Below are 27,263 nucleotides of genomic sequence, written 5' to 3' on the forward strand. Positions count from 1 at the left end.
GTTGTGGTGGCGTGATACGGGCTGCGATCGAGAACTTTCCTGCTCGGCCTGATGTTGGGTGCGCGTACGTTGATCACAATGCTCGGGTACATGCAGAAAAGGAAGAGAAAAATCCAAAAGTGTTTAACCTTTTGCAGTGCACCTTACAACGCCAGCTTGGCTTACCTTGCGTGTGGATTATCGTCAACACCTTGGTAACACTTTTCTGCACTTGCACTTTGCCGCCAGCGTAGAGCGTGCGTCCCGGGACTTAGAAAATTTCCGACTGCCCGCGATCGGGACTTAGTCGAATTTTGCTCGAGGTTGCTCCCTCTCTTTTTTCTATTCCTCTCCCTTTCGCGCTGCCGTCCGTCTTGAACACGCTCGCGTTCGCTTCGCCCTTCTGCCTTGTTGCGCTTCCCTCTCCGTGTAATTGAAACCCACAAGCTCGCGTTCGTTTTCGTTCCCCCTTCTTCTCTTCCCATTCCGCCCTTCCTCCGCCGCAGCCGCGCTCCACAAGCTCGCGCACGAAACCTCCTCCCCCCGCGGTTTCTTCCGCTCTTTTCCCCGCTGCCTACGAGCGGTTTCATAGTGAGCGTCGCGCTCGCCTCTTCCTCGACCGCGTCGCAGGCAGAGGGGGCTTCTTTCTCAGCCGCCGCAGCCTTCATCCCGCTACGTCGCAGGCAGAGGGGTAAGCCGAGCGCTTCAAATTGCTAACTGGGATGCCCCTAGTTGTTTGTCAATTGTTACATTTTCATCATTCATTCAAAACCAAAAGAATGAAGCATACCGATCATAGGAAACAGGTGAAGTCATCGCGAACAAAATCGCACCCGACGATTAGAAAAATCATTGAAAAAAACTGACAGTTCGTGCCTTTGTTTTGGTTGCGTTGGAAACGCTGTATTCGCTTTGCGAAGTAAAAAATCCATGTTCGAGTTCAAGTAACTGCTCATTTGATCTAAAATTAGAAAATGTATTATTTCAACAGGCAAAAGTACATAATATGCCTGATAAAACCATTGAACTTTTCTGGAATCAAACGCACGCGGTTGGTGAAAAACGTAAACACCCAGTGAACAATCCGGCTTCCCCTCTGCCTGCGACGTAGCGGGAGGACGGCTGCGGCGGCTGAGAGAGAACCCTCCGCTGCCTGCGACGGGGACGAGGAAAAGGCGAATGGGATGCTTACTATGAAACCGCTCGTAGGCAGCGGGGGAAAGAGCGGAAGAAACCCCGAGAGGGAGAGGATTTCGCGCGCGAGCTTGTGGAGCGCGGCTGCAGCGGAGGAAGGGCGGATTGCGAAGAAAACGAACGCGAGCTTGTGGGTTTTAATTACGCGGAGAGGGAAGGGCGGCAAGGCAGAAGGGCGAAGCGAACGCGAACGTGTTCAAGACGGACGGCAGCGCGAAAGGAAAAGGAATAGAAAAAAAGAGAGGGAGCAACCTCGAGCAAAATTCGGCTAAGTCCCGATCGCGGGCAGTCGGAAATTTTCTAAGTCCCGGGTCGCACGCTTTTCGCGGGTGCAGTGCAAGTGCGGTCAAGTGTTTGGTGTATAGTTTTGTAGAAGCTGATAACCATCTTTGTGGCATCATCAGTGTACATACAAGGTAAGATAGATCATTTGCGATGCATTGTAATGTTGCTCTAACAGTTTCGATTCCTCTCCGATTTCATTCTCTTTCTCTCCGACATGTGCCCGAGCATTCTGCATCGAAGGAAAAAACCGTGTCAACGATCGATGCACGCGCATCCAACATCAGCCCGGGGTGATGACGACGAAGCTAACTGGACATTTGATGAAGCCAGCCACGGCGGATCACGCACGCATCACGGATCACGTAAATGAAAAACGCAGTAAAGTGTCGTGAAAGTGTTAGTGTGCAGAAAACAAAGAATAAATGCCACCGTATGGGTGGTGTGGCTAACTGAAACGCACACATTTGCATTTTAATTCGCCATAATGGCGACGGGAGAATAGAAAGAAAAGGGGTGGGGCTTACTGGCACACGAGAGCACACGAAGGGGGGTTGCGTTCGAGTTCGCGTTCGGGTTTCACGAAAGTTGGTTCTTCGGTGCCTTGGCCCTTTGTTTCTCGGTTGGGACTGGGGAAGGCGATTTGTATTGACTCGCTTATATGCCAGTACCAACCAAGTCCCATCTTAGAAACAACTTTTCTATAGTGAGAAGATCTTCTCATTGCGAACCTTGCTGCCTTGCCTTGGTGCCTTGCTCTTGGCTTACCTTGCGTGTGGATTATCGTCAACACCTTGGTAACACTTTTCTGCACTTGCACTTTGCCGCCAGCGTAGAGAGTGCGTCCCGGGACTTAGAAAATTTCCGACTGCCCGCGATCGGGACTTAGTCGAATTTTGCTCGAGGTTGCTCCCTCTCTTTTTTTTCTATTCCTTTTCCTTTCGCGCTGCCGTCCGTCTTGAACACGCTCGCGTTCGCTTCGCCCTTCTGCCCTTGCCGCCCTTCCCTCTCCGCGTAATTGAAACCCACAAGCTCGCGTTCGTTTTCGTTCGCCCTTCTTCTCTTCCCATTCCGCCCTTCCTCCGCCGCAGCCGCGCTCCACAAGCTCGCGCACGAAACCTCCTCCCCCCGCGGTTTCTTCCGCTCTTTTCCCCGCTGTCTACGAGCGGTTTCATAGTGAGCGTCGCGCTCGCCTCTTCCTCGACCGCGTCGCAGGCAGAGGGGGCTTCTTTCTCAGCCGCCGCAGCCTTCATCCCGCTACGTCGCAGGCAGAGGGGTAAGCCGAGCGCTTCAAATTGCCAACTGGGTCATTGTTCGCTGAGACACAAGAGCACACGCAGAGCACACGAAGGGAGGCTGCGTTCGGGTTCGCGTTCGGGTTTCACGAAGTTGACTAACCAGCCGCTTGACCCTTCAACTAACCATCCGCTAACCAGAACAAACGCGCCATACAAGCTCTTCAGCAGAAATTGTCAGTCGATGGTTAGTCATCTTTTCTATAGTGAAAAGACCTTCTCACTGCGAACTGGGAACGACCAAAAATGAAGCGGGTCTGACTAGACCCGAGACTGTGGATGAGGGTTAAGTGACGAACCCAGTTTGATCACAATTTCAACATAAAAAATCTGCCATAAATATAAACTCGGAAAATCAACAAAACCTCAACCGGGTTGCCTGGATAAACTTCTAATCTATCTAAAGATATTGATTTGCATATTTAAGTAGGCTCATCACGCGGCTACGATGGAAATCGAGAAAAAGTACCTTTACGAAGACACGCCATTCCAAAATTAAAGGTATGGAGGGAATTTTAAATAAATCTTCCCCAATCTACAGCATACTATTCTTGAAAAGGTGTAGATTAATGTGACATTTACTTGAGATAAATATAGTTGAATATGTGAAGTAACCACAGAATAATTCTAAAACGCCGGACCATATCACTAATATATTCGACATAAATCGTTGTCGAGCAATAAAAATGACTTACCTTGCGGCCAATCGAATCGATCACCAACCCGTCGACGCTGGTCATGCTTTCACTATAGATCTGCTTGATGCGCATACCGTCGGGTGTGGAGCGCATGATCACGTCCTCGATCGTATCGGCCCAGTAGATCTCCCCTGTCCGCCGGTCCACATCAAGGGCGACCACGTTCGAGATCGGTGGCAGCGGGAGCACCACGTCGATCTGGTAGTCACTGTCCAGCGACACCTGCCGGACCTCGGTCCGGTGGGCGAAGATCAGGTAGTTCGACGGTCCTGCCTTGCACGTCTTGCCATTGTCCTGTTGAGGGGGTGCGCAGACTCCGTAGTAGTTGAGTTGAGGAGCAGGTAGATAGGCCAGTGGCGAACTTACCTTGAGCTGGATACCGATGGGGCAGGCGCAGCTGTAGCTGGTTGGGTTGAGCAAACAGATGTAGGAGCAGCCACCGTTGTTGTGGGCGCACGGGTTCGGCCCATCGGTTCGCCGGTTTCGGTGAAACACCCGGATGTCCATGAGGTCGCTATTGTTGGCGAGGATGGTGCGCCGATCCCGCCCGGTGTACATGTCCGCCACCTGGATACTGTGCGTATCCCAGTCGGTCCAGTAGACACGCCGTTCGTACACATCTAGCCCGAACGGATGGTGGAGGCCTTCCTGCAGCAACCGATTCCTTCCCGTGCCGTCGTAGTTAACGTACTCGAGCGATTTGGTGCCACCGTCCAGGAAGTAGAGCCGCTGCTTGTCCACATCGAGCGCCAACCCGTTCGGCCACTGCAGGTTCTCGCTGACGAGCGTGAACCGGCCGCTCCCGTCCATGCCGGCCCGTTCGATGAGCGGATTCGAGCCCCAGTCCGACCAGAACATGTACCCTTCACCCGGATGTACGACGATGTCGCGCGGCTTATCCAACCGTTCCCAGATGAGGAGCACTCGGTGGCGTCCATCGGTCGTGGCCGCTTCGATCCGATTCGTGCCCGGATCAGTCCAATAAATCTTCTCCGTGATCCAATCGAACGCAAGGCCGGCCGGTGAGATGAGGTTCGAGCGAATGATCGGCTCCTGGCCGCTACCATTAATGAACGCCCGGCTGATCATGCTCTTGCCGACGTCCGTCCAGTAGATGACGTTCGTTCGGCTACACCAATCGACCGCCACCGTCGACTTGATGCCATCGAGTGGTAGCACCATATCGACCGGGTTCAGGCTGTCGAGCTGCCGCACTCGGACATCCTTCTTGCGCACGATCAGCAACAGTTTATTCGGTACAGTCGAGCAGGTGCGCTGGTCCGCCCGGAGCGTAAGGCCGATCGGGCAGGCGCAGCGTCTGTGGGCCCGGTTGGGGAGGCAAAGATGCGAGCAGCCACCGCGCCACCCACCCGTCAGTGGGCAGCGGTTCGGGTAGTCCGGTTGACGTGACGGATGGTAACTCTGGATGCCCATCGGGAAGTGGAGCCCTTCGTGCACGACGCGGAACCCACGCCCATTCACCTTGCTCGCCGTGGAGATGGTTTTTGTGTGCCAATCGGTCCAGTACATCGAGTCCTCGAACAGGGCGAGCGCAAACGGGTGCGGTAGGTTGTTGCTCAGGATCTTCCGCCGACCGCGCCCATCCAGCCCGGCACTCTCAATGACGTGCTTCGCGTCTGCCCAGTACAGCCGGTCGCTGGTGTAATCGATTGTCAGCCCGTTTGGCCAGAAGATGGCCTCCGAGATCAGGGTCTGCCGCTCCGATCCATCCATGTAGGCGCGCTCGATCCGTGGACTGGTGCCCCAGTCGGTCCAGAAGACGGTGGCGCGCCCCGGATGCACGGCAATGGCCCGGGGTTTGTCCAGCTCGTTGGCCGCTATGACGGCACGCATCTGCCCATCGAGGGTGGACACTTCGACGCGCCGTGTCCCCGAGTCGGTCCAGAATAGCAGATCGTGGATCCAGTCGACGGCTAACCCGCCTGGTGACTCGAGGCCCCACTTGACCACGTCCCGGACGCCACTGCCGTTCAGGTGCGAGCGCTTGATGACGTCGATCGAGACGTCGGTCCAGAACAACAGATCCTGCCGGTAGTGGTAATCGAGTGCGATCGCATTCGGCAGCCCTTTTGCGATCGACGTGTACTGGTTGTTGCTGAGCGATACCTGCCGGATGTCGGCCCGGTTCGCCATCAGCAGCTTCACCGAACCGCCAACCGCTTTGCAGGTCCGTTGGTCCGGCCGCAGCACGTAACCGGGTTGACACGAACACCGGAAGCTACCGGCCACGTTCGTGCACTGCTGCGAACAGACCGGTGTGCTCGTGATCGCACACTCGTCGATATCAGTACAGTTGTAGCCGTTCCCGTGCAGCAGCCAACCCGGCCGGCACATACACTCCTCTCGGCCGCTGTACGCCGTCACGCACAGTTGCTCGCAGCGGGCGTGCGCACCGCAAGGATGCGCTATCGGACACCGTTGCTCATCTTCACCGTTCGCGCAGTCGCTATGGCCATCGCACACGTGCTTCTGATTGATGCATACCCTGTTGGAGAACCAGATCCATACGCAGAGATCTCGGTTAGACCCTAGGCCGCCGAAGCGGAAATAGCGGAAAATTGACTCACGAGTCGCGGCTACTGTTTCTGGTGCCGGTCGGGCAGAGGAACTGGTTCAGCTCGCACTTGATGTCACAGTCCTGCTCATCCTCGCCTCGCCGACAGTCGGCCGCTCCATCGCAAACCCACGTACGCTACAGCGAGAGAAAAAGAGAGAGAGAAAGAGAAAGAGAGAATGAAAGTCAACATGAAAACAAGTCTGTATGTTAGTATGTTCGCGCATCACGCCAAATCTACTAGGCCGATCTTTACCAAACTTGGCATAAAGATAGCTCATCACCCCAGATAATATCATCGGGGGCCCTTTTCCCAGGATTTCCCTCCGTTCTCCCAAATCCCAAATACCAATGTGTTAGAAAATGCATAACTCTACAAGCTTTGAAGCAATTTTCTCCAAAACTCTCACAATTGTTGCTGGTTCCTTTAAATAACATGTGATAAAATTTGGTTCTTGCGGGATAAGGGGGAGGGGGGGTGGCATACACTCCCTATCCTGAAAATCCCTTCTAGGGCAATATGGGTGTCATTTGCAATGTTTTTGAGGTCTCTAAATTGATTGGTTGCATCAAAGTGGAGTTTACTCCATTCTTTACGCCATTCTTTTACAGTAATTGAGGCTAAATTTAATCCAAAAAGAGTGAGGAAGAGGAAGATTGAGAGAGAGAGAGAGAGAGAGAAAGAGAGAGAGAGAGAGATAGAGAGAGAGAGAGAGAGAGAGAGAGAGAGAGAGAGAGAGAGAGAGAGAGAGAGAGAGAGAGAGAGAGAGAGAGAGAGAGAGAGAGAGGGTAAAACTGTACGACACGTGAACTTTTTTATCGATTATGTTTCATTTTCCCGGACGAAATTCATTTTAATTAACGCCCAGCTTTCAACCCCCCATTATAAACGGCATGAAAACGATAAAATTCAAAAAGATAGAAAGAGAGGCAACTATGAACGAAAGAGAGAGAGCATACTTATCGATCAGCTGTTTCCTGTCAAACGTACGAAACGATACAAATGCAAGAACAGCAAGGCGCATGCGTAAGTCACTAGAGTGAAAGAGATAGTTGGTGCTTATTCTGTAACTTTCGATTACGATGGCCTCAGGCGTTCGATGATTCATGCGAATTTCGAAACGTTTCGAAAACAATAAACAATTCAAAATGACAGTTTGAAGTAAAAAAACTGTTAATTAACTTGTTTTTTTCGGTATAAAAACGACTTAACCTTTGTAATAATAGTATACGATTAGCAGAAAGAAATTATTGATGCACAATCAGGACGCTATAACTGTTTTTCAGATGCTCGATGCTCGATGTAAACAGAACGCCAGCTGTCGACCACAAAAATGCACTCGACATGCAGGCGATCGTGAACACCAAATGAACACAAAATGAACCAAACGAATCGAACGCCTGAGGCCATCGTAATCGAAAGTTACAGAATAAGCACCAGCACCTCTGATTTCAACCAAAACAATCTTTCAGAAGGTTCAGCAGCTGTCAGTTTTTTTCATTCATTTTTCTAATCTTCGCGAGGGATTTTGTTCGGGATGACTTCACCTGGTTAATTGATACATCTTGGTGGCGTCATAGAATTCTCGTTGTGTGAAAATGTCTGATTTTGTGCCAAATAATCGTCATTTGCGGGAAGTGCTACTTTTTTTTTTAATTCGAAAAAACGGCTGTTGAAGCGCATCGAGAGTTGAAAAAAGTTTACGAGAATGCTGCTCTGAGTGAAACAACGTGCCGCGGTTGGTTCCGTCGTTTTAAAGATGGTAATTTCGATATTGACGACTGTCCGCGTGAAGGAAGGCCAAAAACATTACAAGACACTGAATTGGTGAAATTGCTCGATGAGGATCCATGTCAAACACAAGAACAGCTTGCTTTGGTATTAGGAGTTACCCGCCAAGCCATTTCTAAGCGATTGCATGCGTTGGGAATGATTCAAAAGCAAGGAACTTGGGTTCCTTATGATTTGAAGCCATGTTGCCATGAGGCCTCATGTTGCCAAACCCGTCAAAACCTTCTTACAGTGCACCTAGACGAGAGCGAGAATTGCCGAGAATGAGAATAGAATGAGAATTGAGACTGTCAAATCCATACAAATCCGAATCGAGAATACTTTCTCTCGTGTAGGAACAGAGAAAAAGCGAGAAATGAGCTACAGCTGAGCTTAACTGTCAAACTATCTGTCATTGCCTGTTATTTTGACAGCAAACCCATTCTCGGGCCAGGCTCGGGCCATTCTCAGCAAAATTGAGCAAATTCTTGAACCTGAGAATCGTTTCACCGTTTAGGTGCACTGTTAGAAACGCTCAAATGAGAAGTCCTACCCCACCCGCCATATTCCCCAGATATTGCGCCTTCCGACTATTACTTGTTCCGTTCGATGGCACACGGTCTGGCTGATCAGCAGTTCCGCTCATATGAAGACATCGAAAAATGGCTCAATTCGTGGATAGCCTCTAAAGACGAGCACTTTTATCGCAACGGCATTCGAGCTCTTCCAGAAAGATGGGAAAAGTTGTAACCAGCGATGGGAAATACTTTGAATGATGTATATGTAAAGTTGTGTTCAAAATAATAGCAGTGCCGAACCACCCAGTAAAGAAATTATCATTATTCAAGTATCCGTTGTCTATTTCATCAATCAATCATGTGGGTGTGTAGTGGTAGGATCACTGATAAGATAGACATACCACTTGCACCTAGAATATCATAACTTGCTGATATTTTTGCGAAAAACTGCTGCAACGTCTGTTTTTTACTGTTCAAAATAATAGCAGTGGTGAGTGGTTCTAAGTTATTTTCATTGTTATTTTGTGTTTAAAAACAAAATTCTTTGCACGTTTTGCTTTTCCATCAATCGGTTAATATGTAAAAAGCAAAAAATTAACGAAAGGCAACACTTTTTTATTTTTACAGCAGTAAAATGGGACCCTCTAATCATTGATCTGATGAGAATCGGAATTTTATTTTAAAAATATGGAAAAGTAAGAAAAGTCGTACCAGCAGGTAAGTTCTTGTACTGGGGTGCTTTGCCAAAATGATCAGCAATGATTTAAAATGGAGAGCGGAGGCAAAAACTAGTGCCGGCAGCGATGCAAGTCTCAGGAGACTGGCCGAAAGATAGTGTACATGTCGAGGAGAGATCCAACAATCACTTCCAACAGGATTAGGAATGCATTGGACTTGTCTGCGAACACAGTAGCAGTCAGGGGACGATTAATAGAAGCTAATCTGTACGCACGAAGTCCCCGTAAAGTACCCTTGTTGACGAATTGACATGTTGCAAACCGTCTTAAGTTTTCAAAAATCCACGTCGACTGGTCCAAGGAAAAAATACGCAATGTTTTGTGATCTGACGAATCCAAAATAGTGTTGTTTGGATCAAAATACCATCGTTAGTACGTAAGACGTCCATTTGCCTCAGAATTTCGACCACAGTATACGGTAAGGACATTAAAACATGAGGGGGCCAATATAATAGTATGGGGATGTTTTTCCTGCTATATTGCCTGGCCATTTTATCGTATACCAGGCATCATAGACTATCATGCATACATCAGAATCCTTGTCTGGGTCATGCTTCCTTATGCTGAAGACGAAATGCCATTGAAATTATTATTTCAACAGGATAATGATCCTAAACATACTAGTAAACGCGTACAAGCGTGGATTCAGCCGAAGAACATTGAGGTTATGGAATGGCCAGCGCCGTCTCCTGATCTCAATTCCATTGGGAATCTATGGGTAGATGTCAAATGTGCTGTTTCGGAAGCAAAGCCGATGAAAATGGAAGAGTTTTGGTCAGTAGTTCGTAAATCGTGGGCTGCGATCCCTGTCCCTCGATGTCAAAGACTTGGAAGCTCTATGCCTAAGCGATGCGCCTCTGTAATCAAGAATAAAGGCTATTCTACAAAGTATTGAAGTGGAAAAAACAATATCAGTACCACGGAACCTTTTTTTCTTTTCAAATTGGATATTCCAGAGTTAAAATACTAGGAATGGTGAAACACTGCTATTTTTTTGAACAGCTACTTTTTTAGTTATTTTAAAATTGCCCTTAGTAATGGGCTGATTTTAAAAAGTAAACTATGCATTCTTATTTAGTTTTGTTCCTTTTTGTATACACAACAAACAGATTTCGAATCGATGCATGAATTATCATTTTATGTTACTTTTTAGCTTTTGAACCAGCCACTGCTATTATTTTGAACACAACTGTAAGTGGTTATTGACAGTGAAGTTGCATTTTAATAAAAAAAATAGCGAGAACTTAGTTGCGCATCTAATAAATAAAAAAATAACAAATGTAAATAGTAAAAGAAAACAAAGAAAAATATAATAAAATAAATAAAGGGCAATAAAATAAAATCCCTCTCCGCAGAAATCACAAAGACACAAATCATTGCATCACCAACATGCATTGCTTTTCCGCCAGATGAAAGCAGAATGTACCAAGTGTGTTATCGGGAATGATGAGTTTGGACATGGATAGCATAGCTTTTCAGTTACCAACAAGAATGCAATTGGCACCGAATTTTAACACATGATATCGGATCCAGCGTGAGTTTGCGATAGCCTGCCGAGCAGACTAGACGTGTTATTTTTGGTGCGATTAAGCATAAGATAAAAATCAAACTACCTGAGCGGCCCAGCGCTAGCGCTACGCCGGTGATTGACCTGAGTGGAGACGAGAAGTAAAAGACGCCTGATAGAAGCTAGAAGCGGGGCGTGTCGCCGTATTGTTCGGCACACTAGCTCAACGTTGGTGATGCTGAAGCGGTCCAGGCGTGCGGCCGCGTCGTCGGTACGAAGTGATGACGAGTGCGAGGAGCTGAGGCCTCAGATAGCTTCTAATGACTAAGCTAGCTTCGATGAAGTCAATGAGAGTGCTTCCCGAATCGCACCTGCTCGGGATGATAACAATGAAGCGGTCGGCAATGTAGATCTAGCAGCTGACGAGGAAGACGTTACGAAAGCGATCCGCCAAAGGTTGGGAGAAAACGTGTGCATCAGGACAGTAAAGATGCGGCACCATTCATCACGCATGACGACTACCTAGAGCTGCTGGACTGCATCACACTGGCAATAAGTGGTCGCACCAAAGTCGAAGTCGGTGGCGACTTTAATGCACACTCTGTGGATTGCGGTGGCGAGACGACCGACATGCGCGGTGAAGACCTGATAGGCTTTGCCGATCAGCATGGCCTGATACTGCTAAATCAAGGTAGTGAGCCAACCTTCCTTGGTCGTGGAGCCGCGGGGACTTCAATTGTTGACGTTACTTTTGCTTCTCCATCGATTGCTGGATGCTGGTTGCTTTTGCTTCTCCATCGGGAGATTGGAGAGCCGTAAGGCGTGCAGAGTTTTTTGACCACTCCGCAATCTACTATACCATCGGTACATGCTGGGTCGATGAAACCGACAGCAGCAATGTTATAGGCAGTATGATGAAGACCATTTGCTGGCAAAAACAGCTGTTTGATCGAGAAATAGGTAAAAGACTAAAATAGGCCTCCCCACTCACGGTGAGTTACTGAGTGACCGAAAAAACCACTTTTTATCTGTTTAAATGTAATTTTTTCACCCCTCCCCCTTCCTTAATACATTAATTTACGTTTCCGCATATTTTAATAAAGATTTGGTTACCAAAAATGTTGAAATTAGCTATTTTTTCGGTCACTCAGTAGCTCACCGTGAGTGGGGGGCCTATTTTAGTCTTTTAACGAGAAATATTCTTACCCTCCCTCCAAGTGCAGCGGTTTGATGAAGTCCCTACCCAGTTAGCAGTGAGAAGATTTTCGGTTACCTCTCTGCCTGCGACGTAGCGGGAGGAAGGCTGCGGCGGTTGAGAAAGAAGCCCTGTTGCCTGGGACGGGACGAGGAAGAGGCGAGCGCGACGCTCACTATGAAACCGCTCGTAGGCAGCGGGGGAAGGAGCGGAGGAAACCGCAGGGACGCACGCTCTACGCTGGCGGCAAAGTGCAAGTGCAGAGAAGTGTTGACAAGGTGTTGACTGCTAACCTCACACAAGGTAAGCAAAGCTGGCGTTGTAAGATGCAATGCAAAATGGTTTAACGCTGCTGTTACCTTAAAAAAACACACTAATTTTACCCTCGTGGACCATTTGGTCCATGGTGTATGTTAGATATTTCGGGTACCCCTCCACCGGTGCCACATCCAGATCATTAGTAGAACGCCACCTAGGCGCAAAAAGAGCAGCAGAGAGAACAGAAAGAGAGAAGCAGGAAAAGAAAACAGTGTACAACCAGACGCGAGAGAGGACAGTGGTTTTTTTTTGAGTTTATAAAATACTACCATGATCAAAAATAAACCGGAATTTTGTCATAAAAAGAAAAGTACTTGTTTTTTCTTCAAAATTCAAATTGTCCCCTTCAAAGTAGTCCCCGTCGGATGCAATGCACTTGTGCCAGCGTTTGATCCACTCCTCAAAACTTTTCTGGCACTCGGTTTTTGTTATAGTCTTTAGTGCCTCCGGCGATTTTGGCTTTATCGCCTCCACACTCTCAAAACGAGTTCCTGAAAGTGGTTTTTTGAGTCAATTGAATAGGCAGAAGCCACATGATACGATATCACGTTAATTGGCCGGTTGTTGAATGGTATTAATGTTGTTTTTGACGAGAAACTCTCGAAAAATCAACGCATTATGAGATGACGCATTATCGTCATGGAGAATCCACGAGTTGTGACCCCACCAAGGCAGGTTTTTTTTGCGTATTGATTCAAATGATATGTTGGTGGTCTCAGCTATCTCCCTTATCGTTAATTTGCGCTTTTCGATCAACAATTTTCGGATTTCATCGTCGTTTTTGTCAGTTTTGGATGTCAATGGCCTTCCAGGACGACAATCGTCCACAACAGCCTCACGACCACTTTTAAAGCGTTCATACCACTGGTACACCTGTGTTTTTGATAGAGTATTGTCACCATAACACTATTGTATCATTTTTAATGTGTCGGAACACTCAATATAATTTTTAACGTTGTTCATGTTTTGAATCAATTTTAAAAATCGCCATGACGTAAAAACTTAATGCAAACAAATCTATGCTGGAAACGTAAATGAAGAGCTGGCAAGCTGAAACTTGGCATGTACATCACTAATAGAGCCGTCAACGTAATAAAAAAAACAGAATTCAAAATTAATAAGCCCGCGAGGAATAAATTCAAAATTCCGGTTTATTTTTGATCATGGTAGTATACTGCAAGATACCGCGTAGTTCTCGCGTTTTGTTTAATGGTTTAATCGCTAACAGTGTATTTTCTATGGAAATGGCTATGTTAACGATTGAGTTTGGGATGTTTTGCCTTTATAACCAAAAGATATTGAATTAAATAATTCTTAAAGCTATATTTTGGTTTTAAATTTGTATTAGAAACTATAAACATGTTCTTTTATTATAATATTATCACCCCCAAACACACAAACGAATTTGGACGGAAAAAAGACATTGTGAAAGAAAATCAGACTAATGTCAGTTCAGTCTGTGTTATTTCATTCTAGTGCTTAGACGTACATATTTGTCGTGATATGTGATTCAAACGATTTAGACAGCAATTTACTACAAGAAAATGATTGAATTCTGCCTAATATTCATACACTCAGGAAATTTAAAAAAAGTAATACTGAAACTGCATATGATTCGGGTGACGAAATTGAGTGTTTCAATGACAAATGTAATGAAAATCACCAAAATCAATAGTGAAAGGTGGATCCGCTATTCGTTGCATGGAGGATTCCTTTGGGGTGATAAACCGTTCCTCGAGCTTATCGGTCCACAACCTCAATATATAATCACAACGCTGCCAGGAACAACCCGATTTGCTTCTCCATTTGATGTTCCGATATATAATCTGCTTTTAATTATTTTTTCCTGCGACAATTGAAGAGATTGTGATCGCAAACACCAACAAAAATATCCTAAATATTGCGACAGGTAGCAGAATATTGATTCGGCAGCCTTACGAACACACATTGGAATACTTATTCTTGCTAGTGTTCGGTATGCTTCATCTTTTTGGTCTTTTGAAAGATTATTTCATTGTATTATTTTTCACAAAGTAAAAAATGGAGATGTGCATGGTTCGTTTGATGCTTTTTTGGCCTCTTATTGATTCGTACTATTATGTCGTAAGTGAGATTCAAAAGATTGGAAGAGCATTACGTTTTCATGATGTCGATAGACGAAGACAAAACCGCAACACCGATAAAATCACTCCGATTCGAGATTGCTGGATCGAGAGGTAGAAATTCTAATACAAATTCTAAAATTGCCATGAAAACGTAACAATTAACAAGCAACTAGCGCCATTCAGAGGACGGTATTCTTTTCGGCAGTATAATCCATCCACCCCGGCTAAATAAGGTTTGATGTAATGATCACCGACACTTCAGCTTTATCAGTTGAATTATTGACAATCACTCGATCATCACTTTCACCAGCTCGACAGTCAGACAATCTCGCCCGGCTCATCACTTTCATCGACCCTGAAGCGTGGTCAGTGCCGGTGCTGTAAAAGATAATCCAATATGAAATGTACCGTATGTGGTTTATTTGTGTGAAGAACTAATAGAGAAATGTTATACATCACATGAATCACTGGAAACTACCAACCAATAGCTACTGAATAGCTATATTGTAAGGAAAATGTACTGTGGACCAAATGGTCTACGAGGGTAAAATTAGTAACGTTTTGTTTTTTTCGACCCCTTTCATACTTTTTATGAACTTAAATGTATATTTATGCTTATTTGCTGAAAACAGCACCATATTGAAAATTTCAAGACGATCTGACTTTTAGTTTTGAAGATATAACGAAAAAACCAACGAAAAATGAACCAAATGGTCCGAAGGTAACAGCAGGATTAGCAACACTTCCGATTGTTCTCTTTTTCCATGTATCCTAGCATTGTGATCAGCGTAGACGCACCCAACATCAGGCCGAACAGAAAAGTTCTCGATCGCAGCCCGGATCACGCCACCACAACGACGCCTTCAATGTCGACGACCACCAACAGCAACGCAGAAAAATGACGTCATATAGTTACGTAGCCATGCTTCGCCAAGCCGAGGACTCGTCCCAGCAGGTACCTGTTATCATCCGCCTCGACCAACCGGGCGACCTAACCCTATTTTAGGTGCTTATTCGGTAAAAGACTAAAATAGGCCCCCCCACTCACGGTGAGCTACTGAGTGACCAAAAAATCGCTAATTTCAACATTTTTGGTAAATAGATCTTTATTAAAATATGCGGAAACGTAAATTAATGTATTAAGGAAGGGGTGAAAAAGTTACATTTAATCAGTTAAAAAGTGGTTTTTTCGGTCACTCAGTAGCTCACCGTGAGTGGGGGGGCCTATTTTAGTCTTTTACCGCTTGTTCTTTACCAGGCGATTTCGATGGCCTCAGGCGTTCGATGATTCATGCGAATTTCGAAACTTCAACTCGTTGTTTCGAAACGTTTCGAAAACAATAAACAATTCAAAATGACAGTTTGGAGTAAAAAAACTGTGAATTAACTTGAATTTTCTGTATCAAAAACGACTTAACCTTTGTAATAATAGTATACGATTAGCAGAAAGAAATTATTAATGCACAATCAGGACGCTATAATTGTTTTTCAGATGCTCGATGCTCGATGTAAACAAAACACCAGCTGTCGATCACAAAAATGGGTAAAACGGGTCGACTGCCCCCGTGAACTCTCCGCTTAACTGTCATTGTGGGTTTTCGCCAGTATAAATTGGCAACCATTTTAGCAGGGTTGCCGATTTCCTACCTAGCCAATGCGCCAGAAAGAGAGAGGCCAACCTTTGAAAGAAAGGCACAGCTATAGGTTAACAAGGCGAATTGAAAGTAAAGGCGAATTCGTTTTGAAAATTCAAATTTCAAACTAATGGACATGCAACCACGCGCACGACTTATAAATTGTCGAGATCAAGCTAGCTTTTGTCCTTATGCTCAGCGTGTGGTTTCTGTCCACACTGAGCTGACCTTTGGGCACCTCCGTTTTCGGTTTGGAGATGTACCGCCCCAGTCAAACTCCGCACCTGGCAATGTCCATGACCTGGAGCCTGAAAATGCTGTCCAGATGGCTTAGGTGTCGCGGAGCGGTCAGTGCAGGGTAGCCAGCTGGCCAGCGGTGGACGCGCCACGAGTGCGTTAGCAACCGGCCCGCCGTGTGTGACGACATGGCTGAACGCTGAGCGAGAAACCATGGTGCATTGGGCACACGCGCCAACCGCCGATTCAAACGGAGGGAGGGGGGGGGGAGGGCAAATAAATCAACGCCATCTGCAGAGGCCATCACAGCGACCGCCAGATGACGTTGTATTGTCTACCAACAAACCGGCCATGTTGCCTCGGGATGGCATAGCGGAATATAACTATCTCTTTCACTCTAGTGACTTACGCATGCGCCTTGCTGTTCTTGCATTTGTATCGTTTCGTACGTTTGACAGGAAACAGCTGATCATGCTCTTTCTCTTTCGTTCATAGTTGCCTCTCTTTCTATCTTTTTGAATTTTATCGTTTTCATGACGTTTATAAGGGTGGGTTTAAAGCTGGGCGTTAATTAAAATTAATTTCGTCCGGGAAAATGAAACATAAACGATAAAAAAGTTCACGGGGGCAGTCGACCCGTTTTACCCAAAAATGCACTCGAAAGTAGGCGATCGTGAACACAAAAATAAACACAAAATGAACCAAATGAATCATCGCCTAGAGGCAATCGTAATCGCAAGTTACAGAATAAGCACCTTAGTCTTTTACCCATTCTTGTTGTAGCTTTCCGAGAATAAAGACTTGAGCGGAATCCTCCTCTCATCATTATATACGTGTGGCGTCAGCAAAGAAAAATAGAAAAATAAACGCCACCGCCATTGCGCGGTGGCTGATCGACCAATCACAGCGTAGTTCATTTGGGTGAACAGGGTACAAGAAAGAAAGAAAGTTTAAAGCCTTCTGCAAACCAAGCGCGTAACGCTGCGTACGTTGCGGAGCGTAGCTGTCAAACGGTGGTGGAATGTATAGCAGGGGATACATGAAGCGTAAACTCTAGCGTAAACTCAGAATGCAATGCCAAAAAGTTTACATTTGCCGTTTACACGGTGTAAAAAAGATTATAGGTCCACGGAGCATAAATCCTAGCGTAAACGCTGTTTGCAAGCGTTTTGCCTCACTATATTTCCTGTTTGTGGTTTGCATTAATAGTGAGTGATTATTACTAGCGTTTTTAATCTTTTTTTTCTGAAAAAAGATCCTATTTTCCTCACAAAAGTCGATAGAAGTTCAGTGTAATTCGGATTACACGTCTCAACCCGGTCATGTAAACATGTTCAAGTGTAAATTAATTTTATATTTACGCTTGAGTTTACGCTTCATGTATCCTCGGCTTATGGGATTGCACTGGGCCCTGCATACCAAGCACGTAAACGAGCGTTCGTAACGGAGCGTTGCGCTGCGGAGCAATGTAGAATTTTACATTTTTTGGGCGAAACGCGGCGAAACGCAGCGAAAAGCAATGTCAAACGCGGCGCGAAAGGCGAAATCCGTGGTTTGGGTTTGAATGTACCGTTAGATGGAAGCAAAATCATGTTGCATGTTAACAATATAAACATAATTATAAAATAATATAATAATAAATAAAATAAAATATAATATTTAATAACAATATACACAGATTTCCGGTCGTCCTTCTCTGATAACCACGATCGGCATAACTGAATCGCCAAGGACATGATATTAATTGGTGTATACCTACGACTTCAAACGTCAAGCAAATATTAAAAATATCTTTTGGTGAATTTTTGTCAGCAAGCGTACACGATCATTTATATAAAAATAAATGGATAATATTTGAAACTTTTTAACAAAAAGGAACCTCAATCACGTGAACCTAATTGATTTTTAACATCAAAAAGGATAAACTGGAGTTAGATCGTATCATATATACGCAAGCAAAATACACTAGTACGTTCCGCTCCGCAACGTGACTGGTATGTAGGCGCCTACGCTCCGCAACGTACGCTCGCTTACGTACGCAGCGTTACGCGCTTGGTTTGCAGAAGCCTTAAAGACGTTTAACGCCGTGTACACACCGCACAGAATCTGGGCGCAGAATTTTTTTCTGTGTCTAGCGTACACACTGCCCAGAATCTGGGCGTCATATCGCATACATCACAGACCAGTTTGACAGAACCGGCGTAAACAAAGCGTAAACGTATGGCATTTACCCAAAATTTGCCCAACTTTTACCGGACTACCGTAGTGAAATTTCCATAGTGAGAAGATCTTCTCACTGTTCCTTGGGAAGCTATCAAAAGAATATCAATTTGTATATTTCTACGCTACGATGGGCAATGTTTCGGTACGAATCAAGAGACTTGCCCGTTTAGCGATGAGCCCCGGTCACTATTTCAGTATCATAAATCTGCCCAAAATCAAAAAAGAGGAAAATCTAAAAAAATATCGACGGGGCTACCTGGATAAATTTATGATCTAACCAAATTAAATGATTTGTATTTTTCCGACCCGGTATGTAGGGTCAAGATGGGAACCGGGAAAAAGTACTTTTTGGACGACACGTAATTCTAAAAATCATTGGATGTATGCAAATCCAAATCCAAATATTTTTGAAAAGTTGTAATTTAATACGTCATTCAGATAATAAACTTAAGCTAATATGGTATCGTGCCTAAAATTGTCAATAATCGGCCTTTTTATCTGTACGAATTAACAACAGCCCCTGCAAAAAGACGCATCGACTCTAAAATTGCGGCACCATATGCATTGCAACTACAAGTTCGTTTTTGCAATTGTTTAATATTTTTTAAGGAGCGTTGAAGGCGTGCGTCAGCGTTAAAAACGAAAACAAGAAAGGATACTAATACAGCCTAATGTACGTACCAGTATGCAGCGACCGTCCTTGCAGGTGTACTCGTCATGCGAGCAGACATGGCCGGCCACCCGATCGACCGGGCAGCTCTTCTCGTCCTCTCCGTTGTTGCAATCCTGCTTGTCGTCGCAGCGCCACTGGAGCGGTATGCAGTCACCGTCGTCGCAGCGGAACTCGTTGATCATACAGTCGACCTGTTTTTTTGGACAGTTCTCCTCGTCGCTCCAGTCACCACAGTCGTTGTCACCGTCGCACCGGAACCGCAGTAGCACGCACCGGCCCCCGGGGCCACCCATGCCACCGAGCGCACCCTTGCACTTGTACTCGCCCTCCGGGCAATTCTGCATCGGCTGGTCACAGTTCGCCTCGTCCGATTCGTCGATGCAATCCGTCTCACCATCGCATAGGAACGAGGCTGAGATGCACGAACCGTCCTTGCACCGGAACTCGTCCCGGGTACACCTGTGGAAGGGTAGAAGGGAGGGAAGACCCAGCCAATCCAGAGTTAGTTTAAGGGTCAGTGCCACAATCTCTCCAGAATCCAGACATAGCACCCTGCACGGTACCGTCTAATGGGGCGTTTACACGCTACGATTTTGATCGTTCGATCTGGTTGGACGATCTAGATCGTTGCGTGTAGACGGAAAAATTTGACAGCTCTCCGAACAAAACGCAGATTGACCGCGATATCGCAGCAAATAAAGCAGCAGGGCATTATTATCGGTCCGGTTTACATACATTCAGGGGCGTTGTATGACATTTGATTTTTTTGGTTGTTTTATTCTAGACGGGAGACCTTTGTTGTTGTTCGCGCTATTTTTACCGAAATTTATTACCCTTTATGTATGTTTTTGGCGAGTAAAAGGTAAAGATTATAGTTATCGCATGAGATCAACCGATCAAAATCGTAGCGTGTAGACGCCCCATAAACGCCCCATAAGGTGTCCCGGCTGTTGTGCTACAGGGTCGCGAGGGCCACGGGTGCTAGATGGACACCTTTGCGCGAACCGTGGGAAAACTATTAAAGAATTGTAAAACTGCGTCTACACGAGAGCGAATGTTCGACGACGACGAGACGCATTGTTTGTATTTTTACGTCATCCCATACAAAGGCGCGTAAACTTGATCGCGAACACATGAATGCAAGTGTAGAGAGCGAAAACACAGCGAATGCACGAAAACTGTTGTCAAAGCTGTCATTTCATATAAAAAAAAGCTCTCTGGCGGAGCTCTGGCGAGGCAAATAAGGGGCTCTCTCTGTGCAAAATCGTCGCGAACCTATTCGTTTGTCGTGTGTACGCAGTTTAACACTAAATACCCCTTTACTCCATATGGGCCCTTTTCCTAGAGTATGTCTGTCTGTCAATAACCACTGGCATACAACTGTTGAAAAAACTCGGCATAAATTGTATGAACTATGAATGAATTGACATTGATACATGGCAACGCCGACGAATATGAAAAAATGGATACCAAAAAACATTCCAGCTCAGCTGGCGACTAGAGTGAAGTCCACTGGGATCAAATTTATGTTTTTTTGATTTGCAAATAAAGCTTAGCTGTTGGATATGATTTGCCCTACAAATGAGGTTAGGATCCGACGCCCTAGGCTAATATAGGCTCTCCTTCCCTAACTCCTACTCCTCACGTCCTCGCTGGGCCCATGGGTTTGGCTCGTGTAGAGCGGTAACATGCCCTCCGAACGTCTGAGCTTGGGTAAACGGGTAACACCAACCCCTTGGGAGGATGGGGGGTATGGCTGAGACGAGAGGGGGGGGGGGGGGGGAACCCCCACCAAACGGGGTTTCCTCTTTGGAGCGTCTGATTCCAGGTTAGGGCCGGCCGGAGCCCTAAACCAATTGGACGATGAACTACCCAAGCTAAACATGGACCTAGTAGCACTGCAAGAGATACGCTGGCTAGGAAGTGGTGTCCAGAATAGACGTGGTAGCACACGCTACGACATATAATAACGGACAGTACTGTACAAATGAGTACCTCATTCCCACACTCGCTCGTACCCTATACCTCAGGGCATAGAGGTGTACGCAGCACTCGTACACACCACTACCGGCTAATTATATCGATTGTAATCTGCGTAGACTAAATCAGAATGTATTGAGACACCAGCGGGATTGGTTCGCATTCTCATTATTGGCGCAGCCGTCCGGGTTTCAGTAGAGTGATCAGTTAACAAACAACAGTGGAAAAGATTCGCCAAATAATCGAATCTGAAGTGACTTCGTCCAAGGACATCGAGTGCTAAAGGTTTCACCGCACTTTGAGTAGAGGGTCCCCCGGTTAACCGACACGCGGAGCACCGCCATCGTCTGCTGCAGCTACGCGACACGACAGCAAAAAGAAAAAATCGTAGCAGGAAAGAATTTCCATACGTCCTAAGCAGTGAGTTTGGTTGTGTAAGTGATTCAACACTTTATGTGGGCTTAGCAACAAGCGAATCTTAGGTGAGAAGCGAGACAACACATCGGTGTGCTTCTCTGGTGAGGTACATACCAGATAGTTGTGCAAAACTGTGTAAGGGAGTACTACTAGATAGGGCCCTACCTACAACCAAAAACCAATGCAAAACGCATGGTCTGGCAAGCCGTCAAACCAAGATAATCATCTTTGTCGGCGTAACGGAAATATTTACGATAGTGAAGATAGTTCATCGTCCCAGTCATCCGGGGATCTATCACACATACCTCTAAAGGAACCCCTTCCAGACCTAAGCTCGTTAGAAATTTCCAGTCCACGTGTAGAGATGGATAACTAAAACGTGAAGGACACGTTTGAAAAGTTAGCAATAGCGATGGAGACAATGCAGGCACAGATAACAAATCTGACTGCACAAATACAAAATCAAAACAGTTTTACCACGCGAGAAGTGTCCATAGACTCATATTATAAAATTCCAGACCCGATCAAATCGTTGCAAAATTATGACGGGAACAAAAGGCAACTATCATCTTGGTTGAGCACTGCCGAAGAAACGCTCGAAATGTTTAAAGATCACGTAAGCCATCAACAGTACAGAACGTACGAAACTGCTGTTAAGAACAAAATAACTGGAAAAGCAGCCGAAATTCTTTGGCTTGCTGGTGACCCTCGCGATTTCGCCGAAATAAAAGAGACGCTTATCAACGCCTTGGGCGATCGGCAAGAGTTATCCACATACAAGGCGCAATTATGGCAGAACAAAATGACAGAATACACTAGCATCCACAAGTACTACCAACAGACAAAAGAGATCATACAAAAAATAAAAACGCTAGCCAAACAAAAAGCGGAATATAAAGACTGTTGGGCAGGGATAAGCCATTTTATTGATGAAGATGGCTTAGCTGCATTTATCGCAGGATTACGGAAGCCATACTTCGGCCACGTACAAGCAGCACGCCCTAAAGATATCGAAGACGCATACTCGTTCTTGTGCAAATATCAATCCCAAGAAACGACCGCTAACACGATACACAAAACCAAAGCGATCTGGCAGTCTTCTAAGCCTACCACTCACACACAAGTTGAAAACTCACAACCAGCAACTAGTTTTTCTCGTGTCGGAGGAGAACATTATCGGAACAAGCCATCTTTCCAAAAAACTGAGCCAATGGAGGTGGATTCCTCTTTGAAAAGCAGATTGACTCTGAACAGAAAAATGATTAATAATACTGAGATCACCGAGCAAGAAGAAGAAAATCAAAACGAAATTGAACAATGTGACGAAGATGTAGACGAAGAGTTGGATACAGATGTAAATTTTTGCATCGTCAGGACTACAAGCAAGATAACATGATAAAAAAACACAACTTTCTACCTTATCTTGTGATTCTAGAAAAATCTGAAAACCGTTACATTCGTTTGCTAATCGATACAGGAGCAAACAAGAATTTTTTGAGAAAAGGGATTTTGGACTCAACAAACACTAAGAAGGCATTAACAATTCAGAATGTTTTCGGAACACAAAAAGTCACAGAGAAAGCCAAATTCCAACTACTCGGACCAAACATCCCAGCACAAACCTATTACATACTGAAAGTCCACGATTTTTTTGACGGTATCATAGGATCAGAGTTCATGGCAAAATCAAATAGTATGATTAATTACAAGGATGGCACCATTTCATTTAACGGAATAATAACCAAATATCAGAAATATTATCCTGCACGCAATAGCTACTACCATACAGTTACCGTAAAAACGAATAAAGACGGCGACTGGTTGGTACCTACCATTCAAGAAGTCATAAAAGACGTTTACATCCAACCAGGACTGTATCGCTCATCCGACAAACAAACCACAATCAACGTTTTGTCAAGACAAAAGAAACCCCCGGATATACCGAAATTAAATTTATTGGTGAACAATTTCGAAACACTGACGCCAACTCCTGTTTTTGCCAACCACACTCCAGACAGAAATTCAATAGAGAAACTTATAAGAACAAAACATTTATCTTCTCTCGAAAAAACTCTCTTAATCGATACAATTCTTCAAAATCACCATGTATTACTAAGAGAAAATGAAAAATTAACGTCAACAACCATGGTAAAGCATAAAATAGTAACAACAAACGAAGAACCAGTATACATAAGATCATACAGATACCCGCACCACTACAAAAAAGACGTTGAATCACAAATCGACGAGATGTTACAAAGTGGGATAATAACTACCTCTTCCAGTCCATACTCTTCACCTATTTGGGTCGTACCCAAAAAACAAGATGCTTCAGCGAAAAAGAAGATAAGAGTAGTCATCGACTACAGAAAACTGAATGAAAAAACTATAAGCGATAAATTCCCAACACCAGAAATCGAAGACATCTTAGATAACCTGGGGAAATCTGAATATTTCACAACGTTAGATTTAAAATCCGGCTTTCACCAAATAGAAATGGACCCAGCACATCGCGCTAAAACGGCATTTTCTACAAATCAAGGACATTACGAATTTACAAGAATGCCTTTTGGACTCAAAAATGCTCCCGCCACCTTTCAACGGGCGATGAATAATATTCTAACTGGTTATATTGGATCGATTTGCTACGTTTACCTGGACGATATTATAGTTATTGGTACGTCTCTACAAAAACACCTGGAAAATGTTTCAAAAATCCTCCAACGACTGAGCAGCTTCAATTTAAAAATTCAGTTAGACAAATGCGAATTTCTGCGCAAAGAAACCGAATTCCTTGGCCACATTGTTTCACCTGATGGTATAAAACCAAACCCTGATAAAATTAAAAAAATCTTGGACTGGCAATTACCACAAAACTAGAAACAAATCAAACAGTTTCTCGGGCTTTCCGGCTACTACCGACGCTTCATCAAAGATTATTCCAAAATTACCAAACCGTTTACAAAATATTTGAAAAAAGGCCAGCCCATCAATATAAACGACCCCGCATACACTGCAGCTTTTGAAAAGTTAAAAGAAATTATTGCTTCAGATCAAATACTAGCTTATCCCGATTTTGATTTACCGTTCATCCTAACCACTGATGCTAGTGACTACGCCGTCGGTGCCGTCTTATCGCAAATCCAAAATAAAACAGAAAGACCAATCGCCTTCGCTAGCAGAACACTCAGCAAAGCAGAAACTAATTATTCCACTATTGAAAAAGAGGCGTTGGCAATAATATGGGCAGTTCGGAAATACAAACCATATTTGTTTGGCAACAAGTTTAAACTCTATACAGACCATAAGCCACTTACATTCATTAAAACATCTACAAAAAACAACAGAATATTAAACTGGCGATTAGAACTTGAAAACTATCAATACACAGTAGAATACAAACAAGGCAAAGCGAATGTTGTAGCAGACGCACTTAGTCGTAAAACAGAAAATACTAGCGAAATTAACGTCCACAACATACCATTCTTCAACTCCGAGCTAGAAGACGAAGATTTAGATACCAATCATTCAGCTAATACTTCCAACGATCACTTCATAAAATCAACAGAAAGACCGATAAACTATTACAGAAATCAAATCATATTCGAAATATCCGGTCAAGCGACGGAGGTAACAGAAACACCTTTCCCAAACTACAAAAGAGTGACCATTAGCAAACAATCGTTCAGCAAAGAAAGCATAACTGCTTGCTTGCAAAAGTATAACAACGGAAAACAAACAGCATTACTCGCACCTGAAAGTCTTATACAACTAATCCAATCAACTGTTAGAGAACATTTTAACAACACCGGATTCTTTGTCATTTCTCATTTCCGTGTCGAAGATGTTCGATGCGAAAATACACAAGACCAATTTATCACAAAAGAACACGAAAGAGCACACCGAGGCATTAATTAAGTAGAAAACCAATTAAAAAGAGCCTATTTTTTCCCTAATATTCATAAAAAGATTAAATTAACAACCAACGCTTGCACGGTGTGCAATACCCACAAATACGATAGAAAACCATATAACATCAAAATTTCTCCTAGACCCGCCACAAACAAACCCTTGGAGAGATTTCACATGGATATCTTTTCTATTGATTCTTGCAGTTTCCTTTCAATGGTAGACTCATTTTCAAAATTCACTCAAATGATGCCAATTGCAACCAAAAACCTTATCGACGTACGAAACGCTCTTTGCCGTTACATTTCCACTTTCGGGGCACCATCACAGATTGTTACAGATCATGAGACCACATTCAGATCAATACAATTAAGAGATTTCCTCAGCCAACTGGGAATTTCGTTGACATACGCCTCCTCCTCTGAAAGCAACGGTCAAGTAGAAAAAACGCATTCTACCATAATAGAAATGTATAACACCAACAAACATAAATTTAGAGAATTAGGAACTCAAGAATTAATCCCCATCTCTATTTCTTTGTACAATGCGACTATCCATTCCTCGACAGGCTTCTCACCGCGAGAAGTATTACTTAATAACACAGACGCTACAAACCCGGCAGAAATCTCAAGAACGGCAATAGAAATCTTCCGTAAAGTTAAAACCAATATCGAAAAGGCTAGGCAGAAACAAACTGTAGGTAATGAGAATCGAGAGGAACCACCAGATATTATTGAAGACCAAGTGGTGTTCCTAAAACCAAACATAAGAAAAAAGCTGGATCCAAGAGCCAAAGCAACTAAAGCGAATCATATTACCACAAGAACATTCGAAAACGAAAGAAAGATCAAGCGGCACAAAAACAAAATAAAACTACGTAACTACGTACGTAACTACGTAAAAGAGAAAAAAAAACGATAATTTTTAAGATAGATAATCCGGCAGGAGCCAATTTAATATCATTAGAAAAATCAGTTAGGTTCTGAACGTCCCCAAAAATTATGTATCTAATTTATGTATCTAAATTAGGTACTATTAAGAACCCACCGAAACAGAATTGCGAAACAAAATATCGAATAGTCCGAGGACGTCCAATCTTACCCCCGGAGAAATAACGGACAGTACTGTACAAATGAGTACCTCACTCCCACACTCGCTCGTACCCTATACCTCAGGGCATAGAGGTGTACGCAGCACTCATACACACCACTACCGGCTAATTATATCGATTGTAATCTGCGTAGAATAAATCAGAATGTATTGAGACACCAGCGGGATTGGTTCGCATTCTCATTATTATATATTAGGTTGGGTAATAAGTCTTTTCGTATTTTTGCAATAGATGGCTTTGGAGTCGTCTATCTCCACCGTTATCAATCACATTATGTCATATCATATCACGTTGTTTTAAGGGACATTTGATGTATCTTTTAATCAAAACAAAACAGAATTTGGAGCAGTGGCCAAAAAGTTATAGCTGTTCAAAGATGAGTGAAAATAGTGAAAAAATTCGCTATATTTTGAAAATGTTCTACAAAAATGGGAAAAATGCCACGCAAGCCTCCAATTAAATTTGTGATGTTTAGGGGGACGATGCTGAATCAGTTCATGTAGCATAACGATGGTTCGCTTGCTTCAGTTCTGAAAATTTTGATGTGAAAGATGCACCTCGCTCTGGTCGACCTATCGTTGCTAAAGTCGATGAAATTATTGAAAGGATAGACCAGGATCGTCACATAAGCAGCCATTACATCGCTAAGGAACTAAACATTCACTATAAAACCGTTTTGAGCCATTTAAGAAAGGGTGGCTACAAAAAAAGCTCGATTTTTGGATACCGCATGAATTGTCAGCGAAAAGTTTATTGGACCGAATTAACATCTGCGATTCTTTGCTGAAGCGGAATGAAATCTAACCGTTTATGAAGCGAATGGTAACAGGACATGAAAAGTGGATCAAATACGACAATAACGTGCGAAAACGATCGTGGTGCAAGAATGCAGAAGCTACACAAAC

General features: G+C 44.4%; 1 protein-coding gene across 3 annotated transcripts in view; it reads right to left on the reverse strand.

Moving 5' to 3' along the window:
- Positions 1-27,263, reverse strand: part of LOC126570563 (low-density lipoprotein receptor-related protein 4-like) — a 46,100-nt gene that overhangs the window by 8,826 nt on the left and 10,011 nt on the right. For all 3 annotated transcript variants that reach the window (XM_050228411.1, XM_050228421.1, XM_050228428.1), the window contains 4 exons: positions 18,950-19,400; positions 6,037-6,161; positions 3,815-5,954; positions 3,446-3,742 (listed from right to left, as the gene is read on the reverse strand). In XM_050228411.1, the coding sequence (XP_050084368.1) occupies positions 3,446-3,742; positions 3,815-5,954; positions 6,037-6,161; positions 18,950-19,400 (3,013 nt within the window). The remainder of the gene's footprint in view (positions 1-3,445; positions 3,743-3,814; positions 5,955-6,036; positions 6,162-18,949; positions 19,401-27,263) is intronic.

The sequence above is a fragment of the Anopheles aquasalis genome, chromosome X (genome assembly GCF_943734665.1).
Source record: "Anopheles aquasalis chromosome X, idAnoAquaMG_Q_19, whole genome shotgun sequence".
In the NCBI taxonomy this organism is placed as follows: domain Eukaryota; kingdom Metazoa; phylum Arthropoda; class Insecta; order Diptera; family Culicidae; genus Anopheles; species Anopheles aquasalis.